Below are 26,228 nucleotides of genomic sequence, written 5' to 3'. Positions count from 1 at the left end.
TTCTTTATTTTTTTAATAAGTATTGTATAAATTTTTCATAATTACTCAAACATTTTTTTAATATTCTTTTTTCGTATAATTTTTAATATTTTATAATTGTAATTTTGTATATATCATATAAGCTTTGCAATATGCAAAACAATTTTCCAGTTCAGTTGTGTAAAAAAATGCTGAAATTACAACTTAAATTCAGAATTAAACAAAATAACATGAATATAATTGCATTCGTCATTTGTAACCAAACAAGTCAGAAAGTATCAGTCGGTTTTGCAGACAGAAATATACCCTATACAGTCAAAATAGACATGCTTATAGGGGGAAATAGCAAAAATTTCCACAAAGCTGAATTTTGGTGGAAAGCTAGGGTTTGCCATTAGAAGCATCGTCCTAAAAGTTCACATCGATCCCATGCACAGTGAATCCAACCATTGGCAAAAAAAAAAAAAAAAAATTAATGTCAACATTTTGGTACAACCAACATCTGGCAACTCTGATAGCTATGACATGGACCTTTTTAAAAATATATTAATTTTTGTTTCATTCGAACGCGATCTTCTTAAGAATAGCTTCAAAAGTCGGAACATTTGACTAATATTTTTTGTTGTGAGTACAACCTATATTTTAATTGCAAGTATGAAAAATATAGCCAAACGTATAGCCAAATATTATAGTGGCTTTCGAAGGAGGAGGTAATATCTTAGTTTTCATTCTAAAATAGTGTTTTAGCTGGTTGCGGAATTCTAGTTATCTGCATATTTTCTTAGTGTATTTTGTAATGCATCATATATTTAAATTTGACCTAATGTTTTAATCATGATGCCCACCAGTGCCCACCTCGGGAAAAATTTTCCAAAGTAGGTCATGGGTTTAAGATTATTCAGTATTCAAATCAGCTGCCATCTAGTGCCAGACCATAACTGGTGGGTCGCTGACTAAAGCTGCCCTAGAATAGGGTTTCTATGGATATATTAGCGTATAACTCTGTTATCTGAACACGTACATTAAAATAATTGGCATCAGTGGCAAGATGAAGAAATCTTCTTCCAAACTTGTCTTACGTTGGCGGTAGGTGCCTTTCAGGAAGAGCGCTATAAGATCTATATTAAAATTTTGACCAACTTTCAGACAAAAAATTTGATTTTTTAAATCCGCTAATTTGGTTGGATTTTATGTTGTTTTGGAGATTGTTTTGTTTCCCCAAGCCTATTTTTGCATCATATGATAATCGGGACCTTGGTTCATGTCATTTTGTATTAGCAGCATAAAACAATTCTTACCGTATACCCCCTCCAGAGGGGAAAGGGGGGAGAATGTTACGCTCCTGGTTTCTTAAAACACTCTTCGCAGCAGCACAAATCTGTAACCGGTGCATTTGGCTTGATTTTTACACTCTAAATATTTTTGGCCACTTTCTCCATACAAGTGGATCCACTGTGCCATGTGTGCAAACGAAGTTATTCAGAGTTATTTTGAGTTTTCTTCAAAACGGTAAGACATATTAGAAGCTAAAGTAAGCGTTGTAGGCTTAAGAATTGTCTACATGAATGATCTTTATGACTTTTCAATAAAAGTCACCATTCTTGAGATATCGTGATATATGTAAGTGCCTAATAACACATGTGAAGAAGTAAGCCACTTAAGAACATCATGAAGCGGACCGGTTAAAATAAAAACGCCATGTATTAGGTATTTCTATATGCTTTCAAACGATAATTTTTCGTTTTCTCACCGTTTTGACCTTTTAGAGGTCAAAAAAATTTCAAAGGTCAACATTTTGCATTTTGCACTCGTCGTACGATGCTGGTATTGGTGTCATATTAAAGAGGAGAGTATAGGCTTTATATAATAATTACAAATTATTGCATTCCAGGATAAAAAAGACATCAAAAATATCCTTGAAAAATTAAGTCAAAAGTGAGCATTTTGGCAGGCGCATATCTGCTAAACCGCGAAGAATTTTAATTTGCTCATGTGGGCAAAATTATAGCTCTTGTCGTAAAGAACATCAATTCTGGACAACTGACCTCATCTTCATCATCTTCTATAACTTTTTCCAACCGTGTGTAGTAGTTGGAGCTCACGATAACTCTCGAACGGATCTATCGATTCGGTCCAGAATTTGGCCTTCGTTATATTTTGTCCAAACTTAGTTTAGTTTGAAGATAAACCATAATGGTCCACTTCTTCACATACCTTTCTCACAAAAGTTCAAAAATGTTCGGAAAAATTGTGCACACGATTTTGTCTATATTTTACAAATTCTAAATCAGGTTCGACTATGGACTATATTTGTCCACACCTTCGTGTACCTCCCACACAAAATGTCGTGTAAGTTCAGATTTGATTTCTGTTGAAGCAACTTGCATTCTCTGCCTCAATTACGACAGTAAACGTTTTTTTCAGGGGCCAGTCCATACTTCTTGAAACAACAGCCCGAAAGGTGTTAAAAATCCCTATGGCACAATATGTAGTGGCTGGAGAACACGATAACTCTCGAACCGATACGATAACTGTTCCGATTTGGTTCAAAATTTGACCTTCGTCATATTTTGTCCAAACTTAGTTTTAGTTCGAAGTTGGACAATAACGGTCCACTCCTTCAGGTACCTCCCTCACAAAAGTTAAAAAATGTTTGGAAATATTGAGGGCGCGATAACTCTTGAAAGGAGTAACCGATTTGGTCCATATATCGCACATCGTAAAATTCACCCATAATTCACCGAGTTCACCCATAAGAACGTTAAAAACATGGGTTTGGGCGTCGGATTAGTAACAGAAAAAACAGCCTACTATGAAAAAACGAAAGAAAAGAAAAACAAATCCCTCTAAAGATGACGAACCCCGTAAACGTTTTAAGGACCATGATCTGCGAATCTGCACTTGGAATGTTCGCACTCTTTATAGAGAAGGTGCATTTTACGCATTGGCAGATGTACCTGAAAAGTACAAGGCCGACATTACTGCCATACAGGAAATACGATGGAACGGGAAAGGCGTCACAACAGCACCTAAATGTGACGCACTGTATAATAGATGCATGACACAAATCATGAGTTTGGTTGCGGATTTGTAGTTGGTCGGAGGTTAAAACATCTGGACTACAGCTTCACTCCAGTGAATGAAAGACTCGCTTCAATTCGATTAAAAGCAAAATTCTTCAACATCAGCTTTATTTGCGCTCAAGCTCCCACTGAAGACAAGGGCGAACAGACCAAAGATATATTACGAGCGCTTAGAAGAAACTTATGACCGTTACCCTGCCCATGACAATACAATTATTCTAGGCGATTTTAATGCCAAAATTGGAAAGGAGAATATCTTTGGCCCAACTGTCGGGAAATTCAGTCTCCACAGTGAAACATCTGACAATGGTATGCGGCTGATAGACTTTGCAGCTGCAAAAAACATGGTAGTTAGCAGTACCAGATTTAAGCATCTCGATATTCATAACGGCACCTGGCTGTCGCCAGATCAAAGAACAAGAAATCAAATTGATCGCGTAGCGATAGACGGAAGACATGCAACAAGCGTGTTGGATGTACGATCGTTCCAAGGAGCAAACGTAGACTCGGACCACTACCTTGTTGCAGCAAAGGTACGTACCCGTCTAAACGTTGCAAATAAAGCACGAACAGACACAACGCGGAAGTTGGACATCGATAGGCTGCAAACACAACAGATAGCCACAGCATATTCCACTCAACTAGCCCAATTGCTTAATGAGAGCATTCCTTGCCCCGATAACATAACACAGTGGCAAAATATTGCCCACTCCATGCAAACAGCAGCAAAATTTATACTTGGATTCCAGAGACCTCCACCAAGGAATCCATGGTATGACCAGGAGTGTCATGCTGCTACCGAAGAGAAAAATGTGGCATATAGGGCTACTCTACAATCAGTAGCAACGCGTAGCAAACGTGAGAGGTATCGGGAGAAAAGGAGAGAGGAGAAGCGTCTTTTCCGCAGAAAAAAGAGAGAGATGGAAAAGCGGGAGTGTGAACAAATCGAGACAGAATGAAGTCCGAAAATTCTACCAAAGAGTGAAACATCAGACTGATGTCTTTGAAACTGGCACATCCTCTTGCAGAGACCAGCATGGTAATCTGGTAACTGAAACAGATAGTGTGCTAAGGATATGGAAAGATCGTTTTTCTAAACAGTTGGTATCCAGTAGTAGTGAAGTCGACGAAGATACCACAGATCTAATCCCAGAAGATGGTATTGAATATATACCACCCGGCCAAGATAAGGTAAAGACAGCAATAAACCGGCTGAAGAATAATAAGGCAGCAGGAGCTGATATCCTACCAGCCGAGCTGTTTTAAACCGGAGGCGACACGCTGACAAGGTGTATGCATCAGCTAGTTAGCTCCATCTGGCAGGATGGACCCTACGATTGGAATCTGAGCATCCTGTGTCCCGTCCATAAGAAAGGAGATAAGACTTTATGCTCCAACTATAGGGGCGTAAGTCTTCTCCCTATCGCCTACAAGATAGTGTCAGGGATATTGTGCGAACGACTAAAGCCCATGGTCAACGAAATAATTGGACCATACCAATGCGGCTTTAGACCTGGCAAGTCCACCATTGACCAGATATTTACCCTGCGGCAAATCCTGGAGAAGACTCAAGAGATGCAGATCGACGCCTACTACCTTTTTGTCGATTTTAAAGCAGCCTTCGACAGCCCGCTGCGGTCAAAGGTATTCCATGCAATGTCTGAATTTGGTATCCTCGCAAAGCTCATCCAGCTTTGTAAGATGACTTTAACTGATACTAGGTCCTCAGTTAAAATTGGAAAGAACTTCTCCGAACAGTTCGGTACCAAAAGAGGTTTCAGACAAGGAGACAGCCTTTCGTGTGACCTATTCAACATTTTGCTGGAAAAGGTAATACGAGATGCAAATGTTAAAAGAAATGACACAATTTACACCAATAGCCACATGTTACTTGCTTATGCTGATGATATAGACATCATGGGACGATCAGTAAAAGAAGTAACCGATACCTTTATGAAGGTTGAAGGAGAATCTGCTAAAGTGGGTCTGGCGGTAAACGGTGAGAAGACCAAGTTGATGGTGTCGACGCACAATGCGTCCATTGAGATCGTACCAACTGTTGATGTTGGTTCCTATAATTTTGAGGTAGTAAAAGACTTCGTATACCTCGGCACCGCCGTAAACACAACAAACGACATCAGTTGTGAAATAAAAAGAAGAATTGTAATGGCCAACAGATGCTACTTTGGCTTAAGTAAGCACTTCAAAAACAAAGCCACAACTCGTCAAACAAAAATAACGCTTTACAAAACACTGACATTACCCGTGCTGATGTATGGCTCCGAAGGATGGGTACTTGCGCAAGCAGATAAGGCAGTGCTTGGCGTGTTTGAGAGAAAAATTCTTCGCAAGATCTATGGACCAATCTGCGTTGACGGTGAATATCGACGTCGTATGAACCACGAGCTGTATCTGCTATACAACGACATCAATATTGTTAAACGTATCGAGATGCAGCGATTGCGTTAGCTAGGCCATATAATAAGAATGAGCGATGAAGAACCCGCTAAAAAGGCGTATAAATTCGAGCCACATGGCGCGATATCTCTGAAAGCGTTATTAAAAAAACATTGAAAATATATATAAAGAAAAAATAAAGGAAATCAAAAAACACTTTGAAAAAGTGTCCGATTGCACTCAGAAATCCCCATGTACAAATATCCGGTTAACACCCATGGAGCGTATGATTGCTATAAACGTATTATTATTATATCTTGTATACGAAATATGGACCGCGTGATCGAATACTTAATTTTGTCTAGATCACAAAGAAAATTTTTTAGCGAAATATAAAAATAATATTTTTTAAGATATAAATAAATAAAAATCTGTTAACAAATATTTTTATTTTTATAAAATTCCATAGTTTTTTTTTTGGGATGAGTTGTTATAACAATTTTAACGTTCCTACAAAAATGGTGTCTTCTATTGTAAGCTCTGTTTTTTTATTTCAGTGTGCGTGATCTCTATGTATGTATATGGATATAGAATAGAGTGATGGTGTTGTATTAGGAATGAATGATTGCAAGTGGTTTCAATAGTTGATGTCCTAAAAAAGATGCATGAGGAACCTTTAATTGTTGTAATAATTTGTAATTTGATTTGGTTTTCGATTTCTAGTGGAATTTGAAGCTACATGAAGAAGTGGGAAATAGGAGGTTAGTTATGTATGATTATCTATGTATATTGGAGTTGTTTTTCTTGTTATGTATTTTATAAATATTTTTAATAAATATATACTATATAGCAAAGTCTTGTTTTAATATTTGTTTTAGAATATTTCATGTAATACTAGTCAATATAAAGTACGATATAATATATTGTTTTTATTTTTTTATAATATCAAATATGTACTAATAATATGTATGTATATAAAGTAGAGTTGTATAAAGTTCAAAGGATATAACATTTTAAATGCATTTTGGTTTTTTTTTCGTTTTTAATACACAGAGCTTTTTTACAAAGCCAGATTGTGCGTTATTCTAGGAGTTTTTGTAATTCAACATATTTTTTCGTTTTTTGTTTTAATATTCAAGTTCAAGTCTAAGTCAAATTCCATTAAATGGTTAGACGTATTCAATGAGAAGGAAAGATGGAGGGACATAGAAAACGTAAGAGAAATACAAAACAGATATTGAGAAAGATGGACTCTTGACATATCAACTGCCTACATTCAGATCCAAGTCGTTTCTCTATACTCCCTCTTTAACCTTCCCTCCCTTTACGACTATTCAAATTTCGTTTATTTTATTTGTTCACCTACAGCTACATAATTGAGAATTTTTCAATGACCTTTCTTTATAAATATCACTAACATGTTTTTTTTTCGAAAATTCCTTTTTATAATTTAAACTTTCTACTGATTTCTAACCTAAATAAAAATACCCAAACACTCCCAACTTATGGCCAGGCAAAATTAATACCAGTCATTTCATAAAATCTATTATTAAATGGCCTATAAAAATCACGCAGTCTTTCAATGGCCGCAGCCTCAATATGAGGATGATTGCGACCTTTTGTCTTACCCAGACAATGAGGGGTTGAGCGAGCCTCTGACTTGAAAAGGCATGGAAATCCTTTGGTAGCATTAAAATAAAAATGTTTTTCCGTGACGACACGTTTCAAGCCCAAAAAGTCCTGAACACGTCCAATTTCATAGGCTGGATCCATTATTAGACGTTCACCGCTAATAAACAGCAATTGCGATAATTGAAAATAATGTAACCATTTTTCCAGATATCGTGAATAAATTCCAATTTTGACAGGTCCCCAATTAGTGTCCACCACAGCATAGGAACCATTGACAAAAGCCAAATCTTCAAAACGTTTCATATCGGATTTTTTGCTAGCTGCCTGGGTATAATCGGAAATGGCTCGGGTAACAGGATCACGTACAACAACCAGGAGTCTGCAAGAAAAAGTTTCAAAACAGTGGCTTCAAAAGTCATAAAAAATCATTAAAAATCCACGCCTCTGGCCACGATAGTCATATTAAAAAAATATCAAAAATCCACGCCTCTGGCCACGATAGTCATATTAAAAAAATATAAAAAAAAACACGCCTCTGGCCATGATAGTCATATTAAAAAAATATCAAAAATCCACGCCTCTGGCCATGATAATCATACTAAAAAATTATTAAAAATCCACGCCTCTGGCCACGATGGTCACAGAAAAAATTAAACTTAAAAATCCACACCTCTGGCCATGATGGCCACAGAAAAAATTTAACTTAAAAATCCACGCCTCTGGCCATGATGTTCACAGAAAAAAATTTACTTAAAAATCCACGCCTCTGGCCATGATGGTCACAGAAAAAAAATTAACTTTAAAATCCACGCCTCTGGCCATGATGGTCATAGAAAAAAAATTAACTTAAAAATCCACGCCTCTGGCCATGATGGTCACAGAAAAAAATTAACTTAAAAATCCACGCCTCTGGCCATGATGGTCACAGAAAAAATTTAGTTAAAAATCCACGCCTCTGGCCATGATGGTCACAGAAAAAATTTAGTTAAAAATCCACGCCTCTGGCCATGATGGTCACAGAAAAAAATTAACTTAAAAATCCACGCCTCTGGCCATGATGGTCACAGAAAAAAATTAACTTAAAAATCCACGCCTCTGGCCATGATGGTCACAGAAAAAAATTAACTTAAAAATCCACGCCTCTGGCCACGATGGTCACAGAAAAAAATTAACTTAAAAATCCACGCCTCTGGCCACGATGGTCACAGAAAAAAAATTAACTTAAAAATCCACACCTCTGGCCATGATGGTCACAGAAAAAAATTAACTTAAAAATCCACGCCTCTGGCCACGATGGTCACAGAAAAAAATTAACTTAAAAATCCACACCTCTGGCCATGATGGTCATAGAAAAAAATAACTTAAAAATCCACGCCTCTGGCCACGATGGTCACAGAAAAAAATTAACTTAAAAATCCACACCTCTGGGCATGATGGTCACAGAAAAAAATTAACTTAAAAATCCACGCCTCTGGCCACGATGGTCACAGAAAAAAATTAACTTAAAAATCCACACCTCTGGCCATGATGGTCACAGAAAAAAATAACTTAAAAATCCACGCCTCTGGCCATGATGTTCTTAGCTTACTTACTTACTTAGCTGGCCTTTTACAGAACATTTGTTCCATAAGCCGAACTAAGAAAAAATCTCCAATCCTCTCTGTTTGCTGCTGTATTTTCCCAATCTGGGATATGTAGCTTTGTGATATCTCGTTTCACTTGTTCGCTCCAACGAAGCTTTGGCCTTCCAGATCTGCGAGAACCTCCATGCGGCCCGTATTTATACGCCTTTTTAGCGGGTTCATCATCACTCATTCTTATAACATGGCCTAGCCATCGCAATCGTTGTATCTCGATTCGTTCAACTATATTGATGTCATTGTATAGTTGATACAGCTCGATGTTCATACGACGCCGATATTCGCCCGTAGATCTTTCGAAGAATTTTTCTCTCAAACACACAAAGCACTGCCTTATCTGCTTGAGCAAGTACCCATGCTTCGGAACCATACATTAGCACGGGTAGTATCAGTGTTTTGTACAGTGTTATTTTTGTTTGACGAGAGGTGGCTTTATTCCTAAACTGCTTACTCAGCCCAAAGTAGCATCTGTTAGCCAACACTATTCTTCTTCGTATTTCACAACTGATGTTATTTGTTGTGTTTATGGCGGTGCCGAGGTAGACGAAGTCCTTTACTACCTCAAAATTATAGGTACCAACATTCACAGATGGTGCGGTGTTTATGGACATATTACGCGTCGATACCATCAACTTGGTTTTTACGCCGTTTACTGCCAGACCAACTTTAGCAGATTCTCTTTCGACTTTTGCAAAGGTGTCAGTTACTTCCTTTACCGATCGACCCATAATGTCAATGTCGTCGGCATAAGCCAGTAACATGTGGCTGTTCGTGTATATCGTTCCATTTCTTTTGACCTTCGCGTCTCGTATGACCTTTTCCAGCAGGATGTTGAATAGATCACACGACAGGCCGTCTCCTTGTCTGAAACCTCTTTTGGTAGTAAACTCTTCGGAGAGGTTCTTTCCAATTTTAACTGAGGATCTCGTCTCAGTTAATGTCATTCTACAAAGTCGAATGAGCTTTGCAGGAATACCAAAATCAGACATGGCTTGGAACACCTTTGAACGTATAGGGCTGTCGAATGCTGCTTTATAATCGACGAAAAGATGGAAGGTGTCGATCTGCATTTCTTGGGTCTTTTCCAGGATTTGTCTCAAGGTAAATATCTGGTCAATGGTGGATTTGCCAGGTCTAAAGCCGCACTGATAGGGTCCAATAATTTCATTGACCATAGGCTTTAGTCTCTCACACAATATGCCAGATACTATCTTATATGCAATAGGGAGCAGACTTATGCCCCTATAATTGGAGCACACAGTCTTATCACCCTTCTTGTGGACTGGACATAGGATGCTCACGTTCCAATCGTCGGGTACGCGTTCTTCCTGCCAGATGGTGCTAACTAGCTGATGCATACACCTTATCAGCGTGTCGCCTCCGGTTTTGAACAGCTCGGCTGGTAGGCCATCTGCTCCTGCCGCCTTATTATTCTTCAGCCGGTTTATTGCTGTCCTTACCTCATCTTGGCTGGGCGGTATACATTCAATACCATCATCTGGGATTGGATCTGTGGTATCTTCGCCGTCTTCACTGCTATCGGATACCAACAGTTTGGAAAAATGTTCTTTCCATACCCTGAGCACACTATATGTATCAGTTACCAAATTACCTTGTTGATCTCTACAGGACGATATTCCTGTACCAAAGCCATCAGTTTGATGCTTCACTCTTTGGTAGAATTTTCGCACTTCGTTCTGTCTCCTGTACATCTCCATTTGTTCACACTCCCTCTTTTCCATTTCTCTCTTTTTCCTGCGGAAAAGACGTTTCTCCTCTCTCCTTTTCTCCCGATACCTCTCTCGTGCGCTACGCGTTGCTACTGATTGTAAAGTAGCCCTATATGCCGCATTTTTTTCTTCGGTAGCAGCACGGCACTCCTGGTCATACCACGGATTCTTTGGTGGAGGTCTCTGGTATCCAAGTACTGATTTTGCGGCTGTTTGCATGGAGTGGGCAATATTTTGCCATTGTGCTGATATGTTATCGGGACGAGAAGCGCTATCATTAAGCAATTGGGTCAGTTGAGTGGAATATGCTGTGGCTATCTGTTGTGTTTGCAGCTTGGCGATGTCCAACTTTCGTGTTGTGTCTGTCCGTGCTTTATTTGCAACGTTTAGACGGGTACGTACCTTTGCTGCAACGAGGTAATGGTCCGAATCTATGTTTGCTCCTCGGAACGATCGTACATCCAACACGCTCGATGAATGTCTTCCATCTATCACAACGTGATCAATTTGATTTATTGTTCTTTGGTCTGGAGACAGCCAAGTGCCCTTATGAATATCGAGATGCTTAAATCTGGTACTGCTAACTACCATGTTTTTTGCCGCTGCGAAGTCTATCAGCCTCATTCCATTGTCTGATGTTTCACTATGTAGACTGAATTTCCCAACTGTTTGTCCAAAGATATTCTCCTTTCCAATTTTGGCATTAAAATCGCCTAGAACTATTTTAATGTCATGGGCAGGACAACGGTCATATGTTTCTTCTAAGCTCTCGTAGAATATATCTTTGGTCTGTTCGTCCTTGTCTTCGGTTGGGGCATGAGCGCAGATAAAGCTGATGTTGAAGAATTTTGCTTTAAGTCGAATTGTAGCAAGTCTTTCATTCACTGGGGTGAAGCTGGAGACCAGATGTTTTAACCTCCGACCAACTGCAAAACCGCAACCAAACTCATGCTTTGTGTCATGGCAGCTATAATACAGTGCGTCACCTTTAGGTGTTGTTGTGACATCTTTCCCAGTCCATCGTATTTCCTGTATGGCAGTAATATCGGCTTTGTACTTTCCAAGTACGTCTGCCAATGCGAAGACTGCACCTTCTCTATAAAGAGTGCGAACATTCCAGGTGCAGATTCGCAGATCATGGTCCTTAAAACGTTTGCGGGGTTCGTCAACTTTAGAGGGGTTTGTTTTTCTTTTCTTTCGTTTTTTCATAGTAGGCTGTTTTTTTCCTAGGGGAGGGTTACTAACCCGACGCCCAAACCCAAGTTTTTAGCGTTCTTATGGGTGAACGCGCGGCACATGTTAGCTCACTACCTTTAACGGGTGTTAAAGGCAGTTCCCCAGGTGACACCACGGGGAGGTCAGTGTCCACTTGAGATGAAAGAGGGACCAAGATAAATCCTGGGCTTTGCCATGTTAAAACCGGTCAGGACCGTTCCTTGGTATCTTCCATCCCCTACGTCACCCATGATGTTCACAGAAAAAAATTAACTTAAAAATCCACACCTCTGGCCATGATGGTCACAGAAAAAAATTAACTTAAAAATCCACGCCTCTGGCCACGATGGTCACAGAAAAAAATTAACTTAAAAATCCACACCTCTGGCCATGATGGTCACAGAAAAAAATTAACTTAAAAATCCACGCCTCTGGCCACGATGGTCACAGAAATAAATTAACTTAAAAATCCACGCCTCTGGCCACGATGGTCACAGAAAAAAATAACTTAAAAATCCACGCCTCTGGCCATGATGTTCACAGAAAAAAATTAACTTTAAAATCCACGCCTCTGGCCATGATGGTCACAGAAAAAAATTAACTTAAAAATCCACGCCTCTGGCCATGATGGTCACAGAAAAAAATTAACTTAAAAATCCACGCCTCTGGCCATGGGTCACAGAAAACAATTAACTTAAAAATCCACGCCTCTGGCCATGATGGTCACAGAAAAAAATTAACTTAAAAATCCACGCCTCTGGCCATGATGGTCACAGAAAAAAATTAACTTAAAAATCCACGCCTCTGGCCATGATGGTCACAGAAAAAAATTAACTTAAAAATCCACGCCTCTGGCCATGATGGTCACAGAAAAAAATTAACTTAAAAATCCACGCCTCTGGCCATGATGGTCACAGAAAAAAATTAACTTAAAAATCCACGCCTCTGGCCATGATGGTCACAGAAAAAAATTAACTTAAAAATCCACGCCTCTGGCCATGATGGTCACAGAAAAAAATTAACTTAAAAATCCACGCCTCTGGCCATGATGGTCACAGAAAAAAATCAACTTAAAAATCCACGCCTCTGGCCATGATGGTCACAGAAAAAAATCAACTTAAAAATCCACGCCTCTGGCCATGATGGTCACAGAAAAAAATCAACTTAAAAATCCACGCCTCTGGCCATGATGGTCACAGAAAAAAATCAACTTAAAAATCCACGCCTCTGGCCATGATGGTCACAGAAAAAAATCAACTTAAAAATCCACGCCTCTGGCCATGATGGTCACAGAAAAAAATCAACTTAAAAATCCACGCCTCTGGCCATGATGGTCACAGAAAAAAATCAACTTAAAAATCCACGCCTCTGGCCATGATGGTCACAGAAAAAAATCAACTTAAAAATCCACGCCTCTGGCCATGATGGTCACAGAAAAAAATCAACTTAAAAATCCATGCCTCTGGCCATGATGGTCACAGAAAAAAATCAACTTAAAAATCCACGCCTCTGGCCATGATGGTCACAGAAAAAAATCAACTTAAAAATCCACGCCTCTGGCCATGATGGTCACAGAAAAAAATCAACTTAAAAATCCACGCCTCTGGCCATGATGGTCACAGAAAAAAATCAACTTAAAAATCCACGCCTCTGGCCATGATGGTCACAGAAAAAAATCAACTTAAAAATCCACGCCTCTGGCCATGATGGTCACAGAAAAAAATCAACTTAAAAATCCACGCCTCTGGCCATGATGGTCACAGAAAAAAATCAACTTAAAAATCCACGCCTCTGGCCATGATGGTCACAGAAAAAAATCAACTTAAAAATCCACGCCTCTGGCCATGATGGTCACAGAAAAAAATCAACTTAAAAATCCACGCCTCTGGCCATGATGGTCACAGAAAAAAATCAACTTAAAAATCCACGCCTCTGGCCATGATGGTCACAGAAAAAAATCAACTTAAAAATCCACGCCTCTGGCCATGATGGTCACAGAAAAAAATCAACTTAAAAATCCACGCCTCTGGCCATGATGGTCACAGAAAAAAATCAACTTAAAAATCCACGCCTCTGGCCATGATGGTCACAGAAAAAAATCAACTTAAAAATCCACGCCTCTGGCCATGATGGTCACAGAAAAAAATCAACTTAAAAATCCACGCCTCTGGCCATGATGGTCACAGAAAAAAATCAACTTAAAAATCCACGCCTCTGGCCATGATGGTCACAGAAAAAAATCAACTTAAAAATCCACGCCTCTGGCCATGATGGTCACAGAAAAAAATCAACTTAAAAATCCACGCCTCTGGCCATGATGGTCACAGAAAAAAATCAACTTAAAAATCCACGCCTCTGGCCATGATGGTCACAGAAAAAAATCAACTTAAAAATCCACGCCTCTGGCCATGATGGTCACAGAAAAAAATCAACTTAAAAATCCACGCCTCTGGCCATGATGGTCACAGAAAAAAATTAACTTAAAAATCCACGCCTCTGGCCATGATGGTCACAGAAAAAAATTAACTTAAAAATCCACGCCTCTGGCCATGATGGTCACAGAAAAAAATTAACTTAAAAATCCACGCCTCTGGCCATGATGGTCACAGAAAAAAATTAACTTAAAAATCCACGCCTCTGGCCATGATGGTCACAGAAAAAAATTAACTTAAAAATCCACGCCTCTGGCCATGATGGTCACAGAAAAAAATTAACTTAAAAATCCACGCCTCTGGCCATGATGGTCACTGAAAAAAATTAACTTAAAAATCCACGCCTCTGGCCATGATGGTCACAGAAAAAAATTAACTTAAAAATCCACGCCTCTGGCCATGATGGTCACAGAAAAAAATTAACTTAAAAATCCAAGCCTCTGGCCATGATGTTCACAGAAAAAATTAACTTAAAAATCCACGCCTCTGGCCATGATGTTCACAGAAAAAAATTAACTTGAAAATCCACGCCTGTGGTCATGATGGTCACAGAAAAAAATGAACTTAAAAATCCACGCCTCTGGCCATGATGTTCACAGAAAAAAATGAACTTAAAAATCCACGCCTCTGGCCATGATGTTCACAGAAAAAAATGAACTTAAAAATCCACGCCTCTGGCCATGATGTTCACAGAAAAAAATGAACTTAAAAATTCACGCCTCTGGCCATGATGTTCACAGAAAAAAATTAACTTAAAAATCCACGCCTCTGGCCATGATGTTCACAGAAAAAAATTAACTTAAAAATCCACGCCTCTGGCCATGATGTTCACAGAAAAAAATGAACTTAAAAATCCACGCCTCTGGCCATGATGGTCACAGGAAAAAATTAACTTAAAAATCCACGCCTCTGGCCATGATGTTCACAGGAAAAAATTAACTTAAAAATCCACGCCTCTGGCCATGATGTTCACAGAAAAAAATGAACTTAAAAATTCACGCCTCTGGCCATGATGTTCACAGAAAAAAATTAACTTAAAAATCCACGCCTCTGGCCATGATGTTCACAGAAAAAAATTAACTTGAAAATCCACGCCTGTGGCCATGATGGTCACAGGAAAAAATGAACTTAAAAATCCACGCCTCTGGCCATGATGTTCACAGGAAAAAATTAACTTAAAAATCCACGCCTCTGGCCATGATGTTCACAGGAAAAAATTAACTTAAAAATCCACGCCTCTGGCCATGATGTTCACAGGAAAAAATTAACTTAAAAATCCACGCCTCTGGCCATGATGTTCACAGAAAAAAATGAACTTAAAAATCCACGCCTCTGGCCATGATGTTCACAGAAAAAAATTGACTTAAAAATCCACGCCTCTGGCCATGATGTTCACAGAAAAAAATTAACTTAAAAATCCACGCCTCTGGCCATGATGTTCACAGAAAAAAATTAACTTAAAAATCCACGCCTCTGGCCATGATGTTCACAGGAAAAAATTAACTTAAAAATCCACGCCTCTGGCCATGATGTTCACAGGAAAAAATTAACTTAAAAATCCACGCCTCTGGCCATGATGTTCACAGGAAAAAATTAACTTAAAAATCCACGCCTCTGGCCATGATGGTCACAGAAAAAAATCAACTTAAAAATCCACGCCTCTGGCCATGATGGTCACAGAAAAAAATCAACTTAAAAATCCACGCCTCTGGCCATGATTGTCACAGAAAAATATCAACTTAAAAATCCACGCCTCTGGCCATGATGGTCACAGAAAAAAATTAACTTAAAAATCCACGCCTCTGGCCATGATGGTCACAGAAAAAAATTAACTTAAAAATCCACGCCTCTGGCCATGATGGTCACAGAAAAAAATTAAATTAAAAATCCACGCCTCTGGCCATGATGGTCACAGAAAAAAAATAACTTAAAAATCCACGCCTCTGGCCATGATGGTCACAGAAAAAAATTAACTTAAAAATCCACGCCTCTGGCCATGATGGTCACAGAAAAAAATTAACTTAAAAATCCACGCCTCTGGCCATGATGGTCACAGAAAAAAATTAACTTTAAAAATCCACGCCTCTGGCCACGCCTCTGGCCATGATGTTCACAAAAAAAATTAACTTAAAAATCCACGCCTCTGGCCATGATGTTCACAAAAAAAATTAACTTAAAAATCCACGCCTCTGGCCATGATGTTCACAAAAAAAATTAACTTAAAAATCCACGCCTCTGGCCATGATGGTCACAGAAATAAATTAATTTAAAAATCCACGCCTCTGGCCATGATGGTCACAGAAAAAAAATTAACTTAAAAATCCACGCCTCTGGCCATGATGGTCACAGAAAAAAATTAACTTAAAAATCCACGCCTCTGGCCATGATGGTCACAGAAAAAAATTAACTTAAAAATCCACGCCTTTGGCCATGATGGTCACAGAAAAAAATTAACTTAAAAATCCACGCCTCTGGCCATGATGGTCACAGAGAAAAATTAACTTAAAAATCCACGCCTCTGGCCATGATGGTCACAGAAAAAAATTAACTTAAAAATCCACGCCTCTGGCCATGATGGTCACAGAGAAAAATTAACTTAAAAATCCACGCCTCTGGCCATGATGGTCACAGAAAAAAATTAACTTAAAAATCCACGCCTCTGGCCATGATGGTCACAGAAAAAAATTTAGTTAAAAATCCACGCCTCTGGCCATGATGGTCACAGAAAAAAATTTAACTTAAAAATCCACGCCTCTGGCCATGATGGTCACAGAAAAAAATTTAACTTAAAAATCCAAGCCTCTGGCCATGATGGTCACAGAAAAAAATTAACTTAAAAATCCACGCCTCTGGCCATGATGTTCACAAAAAAAAAAAATTAACTTAAAAATCCACGCCTCTGGCCATGATGGTCACAGAAAAAAATTAACTTAAAAATCCACGCCTCTGGCCATGATGGTCACAGAAAAAAATTAACTTAAAAATCCACGCCTCTGGCCATGATGGTCACAGAAAAAAATTAACTAAAAAATCCACGCCTCTGGCCATGATGTTCACAGAAAAAAATTAACCTAAAAATCCACGCCTCTGGCCAAGATGTTCACAGAAAAAATTAACTTAAAAATCCACGCCTCTGGCCAAGATGTTCACAGAAAAAATTAACTTAAAAATCCACGCCTCTGGCCATGATGGTCACAGAAAAAAATTAACTTAAAAATCCACGCCTTTGGCCATGATGGTCACAGAAAAAAATTAACTTAAAAATCCACGCCTCTGGCCACGCCTCTGGCCATGATGGTCACAGAAAAAAATTAACTTAAAAATCCACGCCTCTGGCCAAGATGTTCACAGAAAAAATTAACTTAAAAATCCACGCCTCTGGCCATGATGGTCACAGAAAAAAATTAACTTAAAAATCCACGCCTTTGGCCATGATGGTCACAGAAAAAAATTAACTTAAAAATCCACGCCTCTGGCCACGCCTCTGGCCATGATGGTCACAGAAAAAAATTAACTTAAAAATCCACGCCTCTGTCCATGATGGTCACAGAGAAAAATTAACTTAAAAATCCACGCCTCTGGCCATGATGGTCACAGAAAAAAATTAACTTAAAAATCCACGCCTCTGGCCATGATGGTCACAGAGAAAAATTAACTTAAAAATCCACGCCTCTGGCCATGATGGTCACAGAAAAAAATTAACTTAAAAATCCACGCCTCTGGCCATGATGGTCACAGAAAAAAATTTAGTTAAAAATCCACGCCTCTGGCCATGATGGTCACAGAAAAAAATTTAACTTAAAAATCCACGCCTCTGGCCATGATGGTCACAGAAAAAAATTTAACTTAAAAATCCAAGCCTCTGGCCATGATGGTCACAGAAAAAAATTAACTTAAAAATCCACGCCTCTGGCCATGATGTTCACAAAAAAAAAATTAACTTAAAAATCCACGCCTCTGGCCATGATGTTCACAGAAAAAAATTAACTTAAAAATCCACGCCTCTGGCCATGATGGTCACAGAAAAAAATTAACTTAAAAATCCACGCCTCTGGCCATGATGGTCACAGAAAAAAATTAACTTAAAAATCCACGCCTCTGGCCATGATGTTCACAGAAAAAAAATTAACCTAAAAATCCACGCCTCTGGCCAAGATGTTCACAGAAAAAATTAACTTAAAAATCCACGCCTCTGGCCAAGATGTTCACAGAAAAAATTAACTTAAAAATCCACGCCTCTGGCCAAGATGTGCACAGAAAAAATTAACTTAAAAATCCACGCCTCTGGCCATGATATTCACAGAAAAAATTAACTTAAAAATCCACGCCTCTGGCCAAGATGTTCACAGAAAAAATTAACTTAAAAATCCACGCCTCTGGCCAAGATGTTCACAGAAAAAATTAACTTAAAAATCCACGCCTCTGGCCAAGATGTTCACAGAAAAAATTAACTTAAATATGCACGCCTCTGGCCAAGATGTTCACAGAAAAAAATTAACTTAAAAATCCAGGCCTCTGGCCATGATGGTCACAGAAAAAAATTAACTTAAAAATCCACGCCTCTGGCCAAGATGTTCACAGAAAAAATTAACTTAAAAATCTACGCCTCTGGCCAAAATGTTCACAGAAAAAATTAACTTAAAAATCTACGCCTCTGGCCAAGATGTTCACAGAAAAAATTAACTTAAAAATCTACGCATCTGGCCAAGATGTTCACAGAAAAAATTAACTTAAAAATCCACGCCTCTGGCCAAGATGTTCACAGAAAAAATTAACTTAAAAATCTACGCCTCTGGCCAAGATGTTCACAGAAAAAATTAACTTAAAAATCCACGCCTCTGGCCATGATGTTCACAGAAAAAAATTAACTTAAAAATCCACGCCTCTGGCCATGATGTTCACAGAAAAAAATTAACTTAAAAATCCACGCCTCTGGCCATGATGTTCACAGAAAAAAATTAACTTAAAAATCCACGCCTCTGGCCATGATGTTCACAGAAAAAAAATAACTTAAAAATCCACGCCTCTGGCCATGATGTTCACAGAAAAAAATTAACTTAAAAATCCACGCCTCTGGCCATGATGTTCACAGAAAAAAATTAACTTAAAAATCCACGCCTCTGGCCATGATGTTCACAGAAAAAAATTAACTTAAAAATCCACGCCTCTGGCCATGATGTTCACAGAAAAAAATTAACTTAAAAATCCACGCCTCTGGCCATGATGTTCACAGAAAAAAATTAACTTAAAAATCCACGCCTCTGGCCATGATGTTCACAGAAAAAAATTAACTTAAAAATCCACGCCTCTGGCCATGATGTTCACAGAAAAAAATTAACTTAAAAATCCACGCCTCTGGCCATGATGTTCACAGAAAAAAATTAACTTAAAAATCCACGCCTCTGGCCATGATGTTCACAGAAAAAAATAAACTTAAAAATCCACGCCTCTGGCCATGATGTTCACAGAAAAAAATTAACTTAAAAATCCACGCCTCTGGCCATGATGTTCACAGAAAAAAATTAACTTAAAAACCCACGCCTCTGGCCATGATGTTCACAGAAAAAAATTAACTTAAAAATCCACGCCTCTGGCCATGATGTTCACAGAAAAAAATTAACTTAAAAATCCACGCCTCTGGCCATGATGTTCACAGAAAAAAATAAACTTAAAAATCCACGCCTCTGGCCATGATGTTCACAGAAAAAAATTAACTTAAAAATCCACGCCTCTGGCCATGATGTTCACAGAAAAAAATAAACTTAAAAACCCACGCCTCTGGCCATGATGTTCACAGAAAAAAATTAACTTAAAAACCCACGCCTCTGGCCATGATGTTCACAGAAAAAATTAACTTAAAAATCCACGCCTCTGGCCATGATGTTCACAGAAAAAAATTAACTTAAAAACCCACGCCTCTGGCCATGATGTTCACAGAAAAAAATTAACTTAAAAATCCACGCCTCTGGCCATGATGTTCACAGAAAAAAATTAACTTAAAAGTCCACGCCTCTGGCCATGATGTTCACAGAAAAAAATTAACTTAAAAACCCACGCCTCTGGCCATGATGTTCACAGAAAAAAATTAACTTAAAAATCCACGCCTCTGGCCATGATGTTCACAGAAAAAAATTAACTTAAAAATCCACGCCTCTGGCCATGATGTTCACAGAAAAAAATTAACTTAAAAATCCACGCCTCAGGCCATGATGTTCACAGAAAAAAATTAACTTAAAAATCCACGCCTCTGGCCATGATGTTCACAGAAAAAAATTAACTTAAAAATCCACGCCTCTGGCCATGATGTTCACAGAAAAAAATTTAGTTAAACATTCACGCCTCTGGCCATGATGGTCACAGACAAAAATTTAGTTAAAAATCCACGCCTCTGGCCATGATGTTCACAGAAAAAAATTAACTTAAAAATCCACGCCTCTGGCCATGATGTTCACAGAAAAAAATTAACTTAAAAATCCACGCCTCTGGCCATGATGTTCACAGAAAAAAATAAACTTAAAAATCCACGCCTCTGGCCATGATGTTCACAGAAAAAAATTAACTTAAAAATCCACGCCTCTGGCCATGATGTTCACAGAAAAAAATAAACTTAAAAACCCACGCCTCTGGCCATGATGTTCACAGAAAAAAATTAACTTAAAAACCCACGCCTCTGGCCATGATGTTCACAGAAAAAATTAACTTAAAAATCCACGCCTCTGGCCATGATGTTCACAGAAAAAAATTAACTTAAAAACCCACGCCTCTGGCCATGATGTTCACAGAAAAAAATTAACTTAAAAATCCACGCCTCTGGCCATGATGTTCACAGAAAAAAATTAACTTAAAAGTCCACGCCTCTGGCCATGATGTTCACAGAAAAAAATTAACTTAAAAACCCACGCCTCTGGCCATGATGTTCACAGAAAAAAATTAACTTAAAAATCCACGCCTCTGGCCATGATGTTCACAGAAAAAAATTAACTTAAAAATCCACGCCTCTGGCCATGATGTTCACAGAAAAAAATTAACTTAAAAATCCACGCCTCAGGCCATGATGTTCACAGAAAAAAATTAACTTAAAAATCCACGCCTCTGGCCATGATGTTCACAGAAAAAAATTAACTTAAAAATCCACGCCTCTGGCCATGATGTTCACAGAAAAAAATTTAGTTAAACATTCACGCCTCTGGCCATGATGGTCACAGAAAAAAATTAACTTAAAAATCCACGCCTCTGGCCATGATGTTCACAAAAAAAAAAAATTAACTTAAAAATCCACGCCTCTGGCCATGATGGTCACAGAAAAAAATTAACTTAAAAATCCACGCCTCTGGCCATGATGGTCACAGAAAAAAATTAACTTAAAAATCCACGCCTCTGGCCATGATGGTCACAGAAAAAAATTAACTAAAAAATCCACGCCTCTGGCCATGATGTTCACAGAAAAAAATTAACCTAAAAATCCACGCCTCTGGCCAAGATGTTCACAGAAAAAATTAACTTAAAAATCCACGCCTCTGGCCAAGATGTTCACAGAAAAAATTAACTTAAAAATCCACGCCTCTGGCCATGATGGTCACAGAAAAAAATTAACTTAAAAATCCACGCCTTTGGCCATGATGGTCACAGAAAAAAATTAACTTAAAAATCCACGCCTCTGGCCACGCCTCTGGCCATGATGGTCACAGAAAAAAATTAACTTAAAAATCCACGCCTCTGGCCAAGATGTTCACAGAAAAAATTAACTTAAAAATCCACGCCTCTGGCCATGATGGTCACAGAAAAAAATTAACTTAAAAATCCACGCCTTTGGCCATGATGGTCACAGAAAAAAATTAACTTAAAAATCCACGCCTCTGGCCACGCCTCTGGCCATGATGGTCACAGAAAAAAATTAACTTAAAAATCCACGCCTCTGTCCATGATGGTCACAGAGAAAAATTAACTTAAAAATCCACGCCTCTGGCCATGATGGTCACAGAAAAAAATTAACTTAAAAATCCACGCCTCTGGCCATGATGGTCACAGAGAAAAATTAACTTAAAAATCCACGCCTCTGGCCATGATGGTCACAGAAAAAAATTAACTTAAAAATCCACGCCTCTGGCCATGATGGTCACAGAAAAAAATTTAGTTAAAAATCCACGCCTCTGGCCATGATGGTCACAGAAAAAAATTTAACTTAAAAATCCACGCCTCTGGCCATGATGGTCACAGAAAAAAATTTAACTTAAAAATCCAAGCCTCTGGCCATGATGGTCACAGAAAAAAATTAACTTAAAAATCCACGCCTCTGGCCATGATGTTCACAAAAAAAAATTAACTTAAAAATCCACGCCTCTGGCCATGATGTTCACAGAAAAAAATTAACTTAAAAATCCACGCCTCTGGCCATGATGGTCACAGAAAAAAATTAACTTAAAAATCCACGCCTCTGGCCATGATGGTCACAGAAAAAAATTAACTTAAAAATCCACGCCTCTGGCCATGATGTTCACAGAAAAAAAATTAACCTAAAAATCCACGCCTCTGGCCAAGATGTTCACAGAAAAAATTAACTTAAAAATCCACGCCTCTGGCCAAGATGTTCACAGAAAAAATTAACTTAAAAATCCACGCCTCTGGCCAAGATGTGCACAGAAAAAATTAACTTAAAAATCCACGCCTCTGGCCATGATATTCACAGAAAAAATTAACTTAAAAATCCACGCCTCTGGCCAAGATGTTCACAGAAAAAATTAACTTAAAAATCCACGCCTCTGGCCAAGATGTTCACAGAAAAAATTAACTTAAAAATCCACGCCTCTGGCCAAGATGTTCACAGAAAAAATTAACTTAAATATGCACGCCTCTGGCCAAGATGTTCACAGAAAAAAATTAACTTAAAAATCCAGGCCTCTGGCCATGATGGTCACAGAAAAAAATTAACTTAAAAATCCACGCCTCTGGCCAAGATGTTCACAGAAAAAATTAACTTAAAAATCTACGCCTCTGGCCAAAATGTTCACAGAAAAAATTAACTTAAAAATCTACGCCTCTGGCCAAGATGTTCACAGAAAAAATTAACTTAAAAATCTACGCATCTGGCCAAGATGTTCACAGAAAAAATTAACTTAAAAATCCACGCCTCTGGCCAAGATGTTCACAGAAAAAATTAACTTAAAAATCTACGCCTCTGGCCAAGATGTTCACAGAAAAAATTAACTTAAAAATCCACGCCTCTGGCCATGATGTTCACAGAAAAAAATTAACTTAAAAATCCACGCCTCTGGCCATGATGTTCACAGAAAAAAATTAACTTAAAAATCCACGCCTCTGGCCATGATGTTCACAGAAAAAAATTAACTTAAAAATCCACGCCTCTGGCCATGATGTTCACAGAAAAAAAATAACTTAAAAATCCACGCCTCTGGCCATGATGTTCACAGAAAAAAATTAACTTAAAAATCCACGCCTCTGGCCATGATGTTCACAGAAAAAAATTAACTTAAAAATCCACGCCTCTGGCCATGATGTTCACAGAAAAAAATTAACTTAAAAATCCACGCCTCTGGCCATGATGTTCACAGAAAAAAATTAACTTAAAAATCCACGCCTCTGGCCATGATGTTCACAGAAAAAAATTAACTTAAAAATCCACGCCTCTGGCCATGATGTTCACAGAAAAAAATTAACTTAAAAATCCACGCCTCTGGCCATGATGTTCACAGAAAAAAATTAACTTAAAAATCCACGCCTCTGGCCATGATGTTCACAGAAAAAATTTAACTTAAAAATCCAAGCCTCTGGCCATGATGGTCACAGAAAAAAATTAACTTAAAAATCCACGCCTCTGGCCATGATGTTCACAAAAAAAAAAAATTAACTTAAAAATCCACGCCTCTGGCCATGATGGTCACAGAAAAAAATTAACTTAAAAATCCACGCCTCTGGCCATGATGTTCACAGAAAAAAATTAACTTAAAAATCCACGCCTCTGGCCATGATGTTCACAGAAAAAAATTAACTTAAAAATCCACGCCTCTGGCCAAGATGTTCACAGAAAAAATTAACTTAAAAATCCACGCCTCTGGCCAAGATGTTCACAGAAAAAATTAACTTAAAAATCCACGCCTCTGCCCAAGATGTTCACAGATAAAATTAACTTAAAAATCCACGCCTCTGGCCATGATGTTCACAGAAAAAAATTAACTTACAAATCCACGCCTCTGGCCATGATGTTCACAGAAAAAAATTAACTTAAAAATCCACGCCTCTGGCCATGATGTTCACAGAAAAAAATTAACTTACAAATCCACGCCTCTGGCCATGATGTTCACAGAAAAAAATTAACTTACAAATCCACGCCTCTGGCCATGATGGTCAGAGAAAAAAATTAACTTAAAAATCCACGCCTCTGGCCATGATGGTCACAAAAAAAAATTAACTTAAAAATCCACGCCTCTGGCCATGATGGTCACAGAAAAAAATTAACTTAAAAATCCACGCCTCTGGCGATGATGGTCACAGAAAAAAATAACTTAAAAATCCACGCCTCTGGCTGTGGTAGGTGTTGGAAAGATATTTTTAAATTCACTTACTTTGTATTGGCATTCATGTGATGCACCCTCTGCGGCACTTCTTTGGTAACAAAATAACTCGGTGTCTTCTCCATGGTTATTTGGCCCTCTATGGTGTATGGCATGTGATGGCGATACCAATGTAAGCCCTTTTGATAATGGCGATCAAAAAAATGCACTTCACAACCTGCAGCACGAACATCCGGATGTAAGCGGATAAATTCCAAAAGGGCACGAGTTCCTGATTTTTTAACACCAATAATTAAGGTGTCGGGTAAATGGCGAGAAGGTCTTGAACCTTGTTGCCGTAGTAGGCGATATTTTGGTGATCCATCCAAAATACGTGGGGCTGAAGCAGATGTTGTGGAGGAGTTACTCAAAGGCAGATATTTTCTTGTCGTATCCTTGTTGTGCAGATGGAGATGGTGGACAGAGTCTTTAGACGTAGTGCTGTTGCTGCTTGCCGTAAAATTGGTGGTATTGTTCAAAGTTAACTTTGAGGCATTTCCAACACTGGCATTCTGGGGCCACAGTGAGGTGGAAATAAAGAATTGCTTCAAGGAATTCTGCAAGCAAAATAACACTTACAATCTTTCTCTACTCAATTAGCACTAGCAGCTTACCTTGTTAAGGGTACGCCCCAAATTTGTTATAAGACACGAATTAAAGGTATACGATACATATATCAAGGATATGCAAATCAGGATTGTAATCACCAAACTGCGATTACTTAAATTATTGAACCAAATTATGGACATATTTACTAACGCCAGTCGCGCTGTTCACTACAACTAATTTCGGTGTTTTCGTTGGGGGAATTCGATGTTCCTTTCTTTTGTGCCAACAATCAGGATGTAATTTTAAACTTTATCACCACTTCTTCTTCTGTTGCTGCTGCTACTTTGATTTAACAATGCCATTTCGTGATTAAGTTTGAGTTTTTCCTGTTTTCCAAAGAAAAACCACACATTTTTTGTTTTTCGTTTTTGTTTCTATCTTTTGCTGCAGTTAATTAATTTAAAACTTTTTCTTTGCACACTTAACACTCCCTAATTTTTTCGTCCTTTCATTGTTCCAGCTCGGCATTAAGAAGAATAACAACACAATGCAGAAAAAAGCACATCAGCAGGTCGTGTTGTGTGTCGTTGGTTGCCTAGCGTTGTTGTGTCGTTTATCCTTTAGCATTCATTGTGTTTTCAACACACCATAACATCAAAACACAAACATATTCTGTGTTAAACCGGTTACATAGTTGGAACAACGGAAAACGGAGTCATGGATAAAAGACGGGAAATGGCAACAAATGCCGTTAGGCAAATATTTCCCGCTTTAATATGGCGGCATGTTTTAGTGTTAGGCGGTAGCAGGGGGAGTGTGGGTTTGAGATTACAAGTAATGGATGGTTGGAAATTCACGCTCGGGAAAAAAGTTTCGTCGTTTTAGCCAGAAGAAAAAAATTATATGAAAATGTTGATACCTTTGTACCTTAACGAAATAATGGTTTTGGACCTCAAGCATGTTTGACCGAAATCAGTTTGATACAGTTCACAGCCGATTTTGC

General features: G+C 38.4%; 1 protein-coding gene across 1 annotated transcript; it reads right to left on the bottom strand.

Annotated features, from left to right (window-relative positions):
- On the bottom strand, nucleotides 1–25,836 carry Hs3st-B (Heparan sulfate 3-O sulfotransferase-B). The gene is made up of 3 exons (XM_073976319.1): nucleotides 25,291–25,836; nucleotides 24,689–25,233; nucleotides 1–7,470 (listed from the first exon to the last, which is right to left on the bottom strand). Exons 1-3 carry the CDS (start codon nucleotides 25,423–25,425, stop codon nucleotides 6,963–6,965), a joined length of 1,188 nt encoding a protein of 395 aa, XP_073832420.1. The 5' UTR covers nucleotides 25,426–25,836; the 3' UTR covers nucleotides 1–6,962.
- Between the last annotated feature and the right edge of the window lie 392 nt (nucleotides 25,837–26,228).

Source organism: Musca autumnalis, unplaced genomic scaffold (genome assembly GCF_047663935.1).
Source record: "Musca autumnalis isolate F117 unplaced genomic scaffold, ASM4766393v1 scaffold_3, whole genome shotgun sequence".
NCBI lineage: Eukaryota > Metazoa > Arthropoda > Insecta > Diptera > Muscidae > Musca > Musca autumnalis.
The sequence above is the reverse complement of the archived record's forward strand: the minus strand, read 5'-3'. Positions and strand labels throughout refer to the sequence as shown.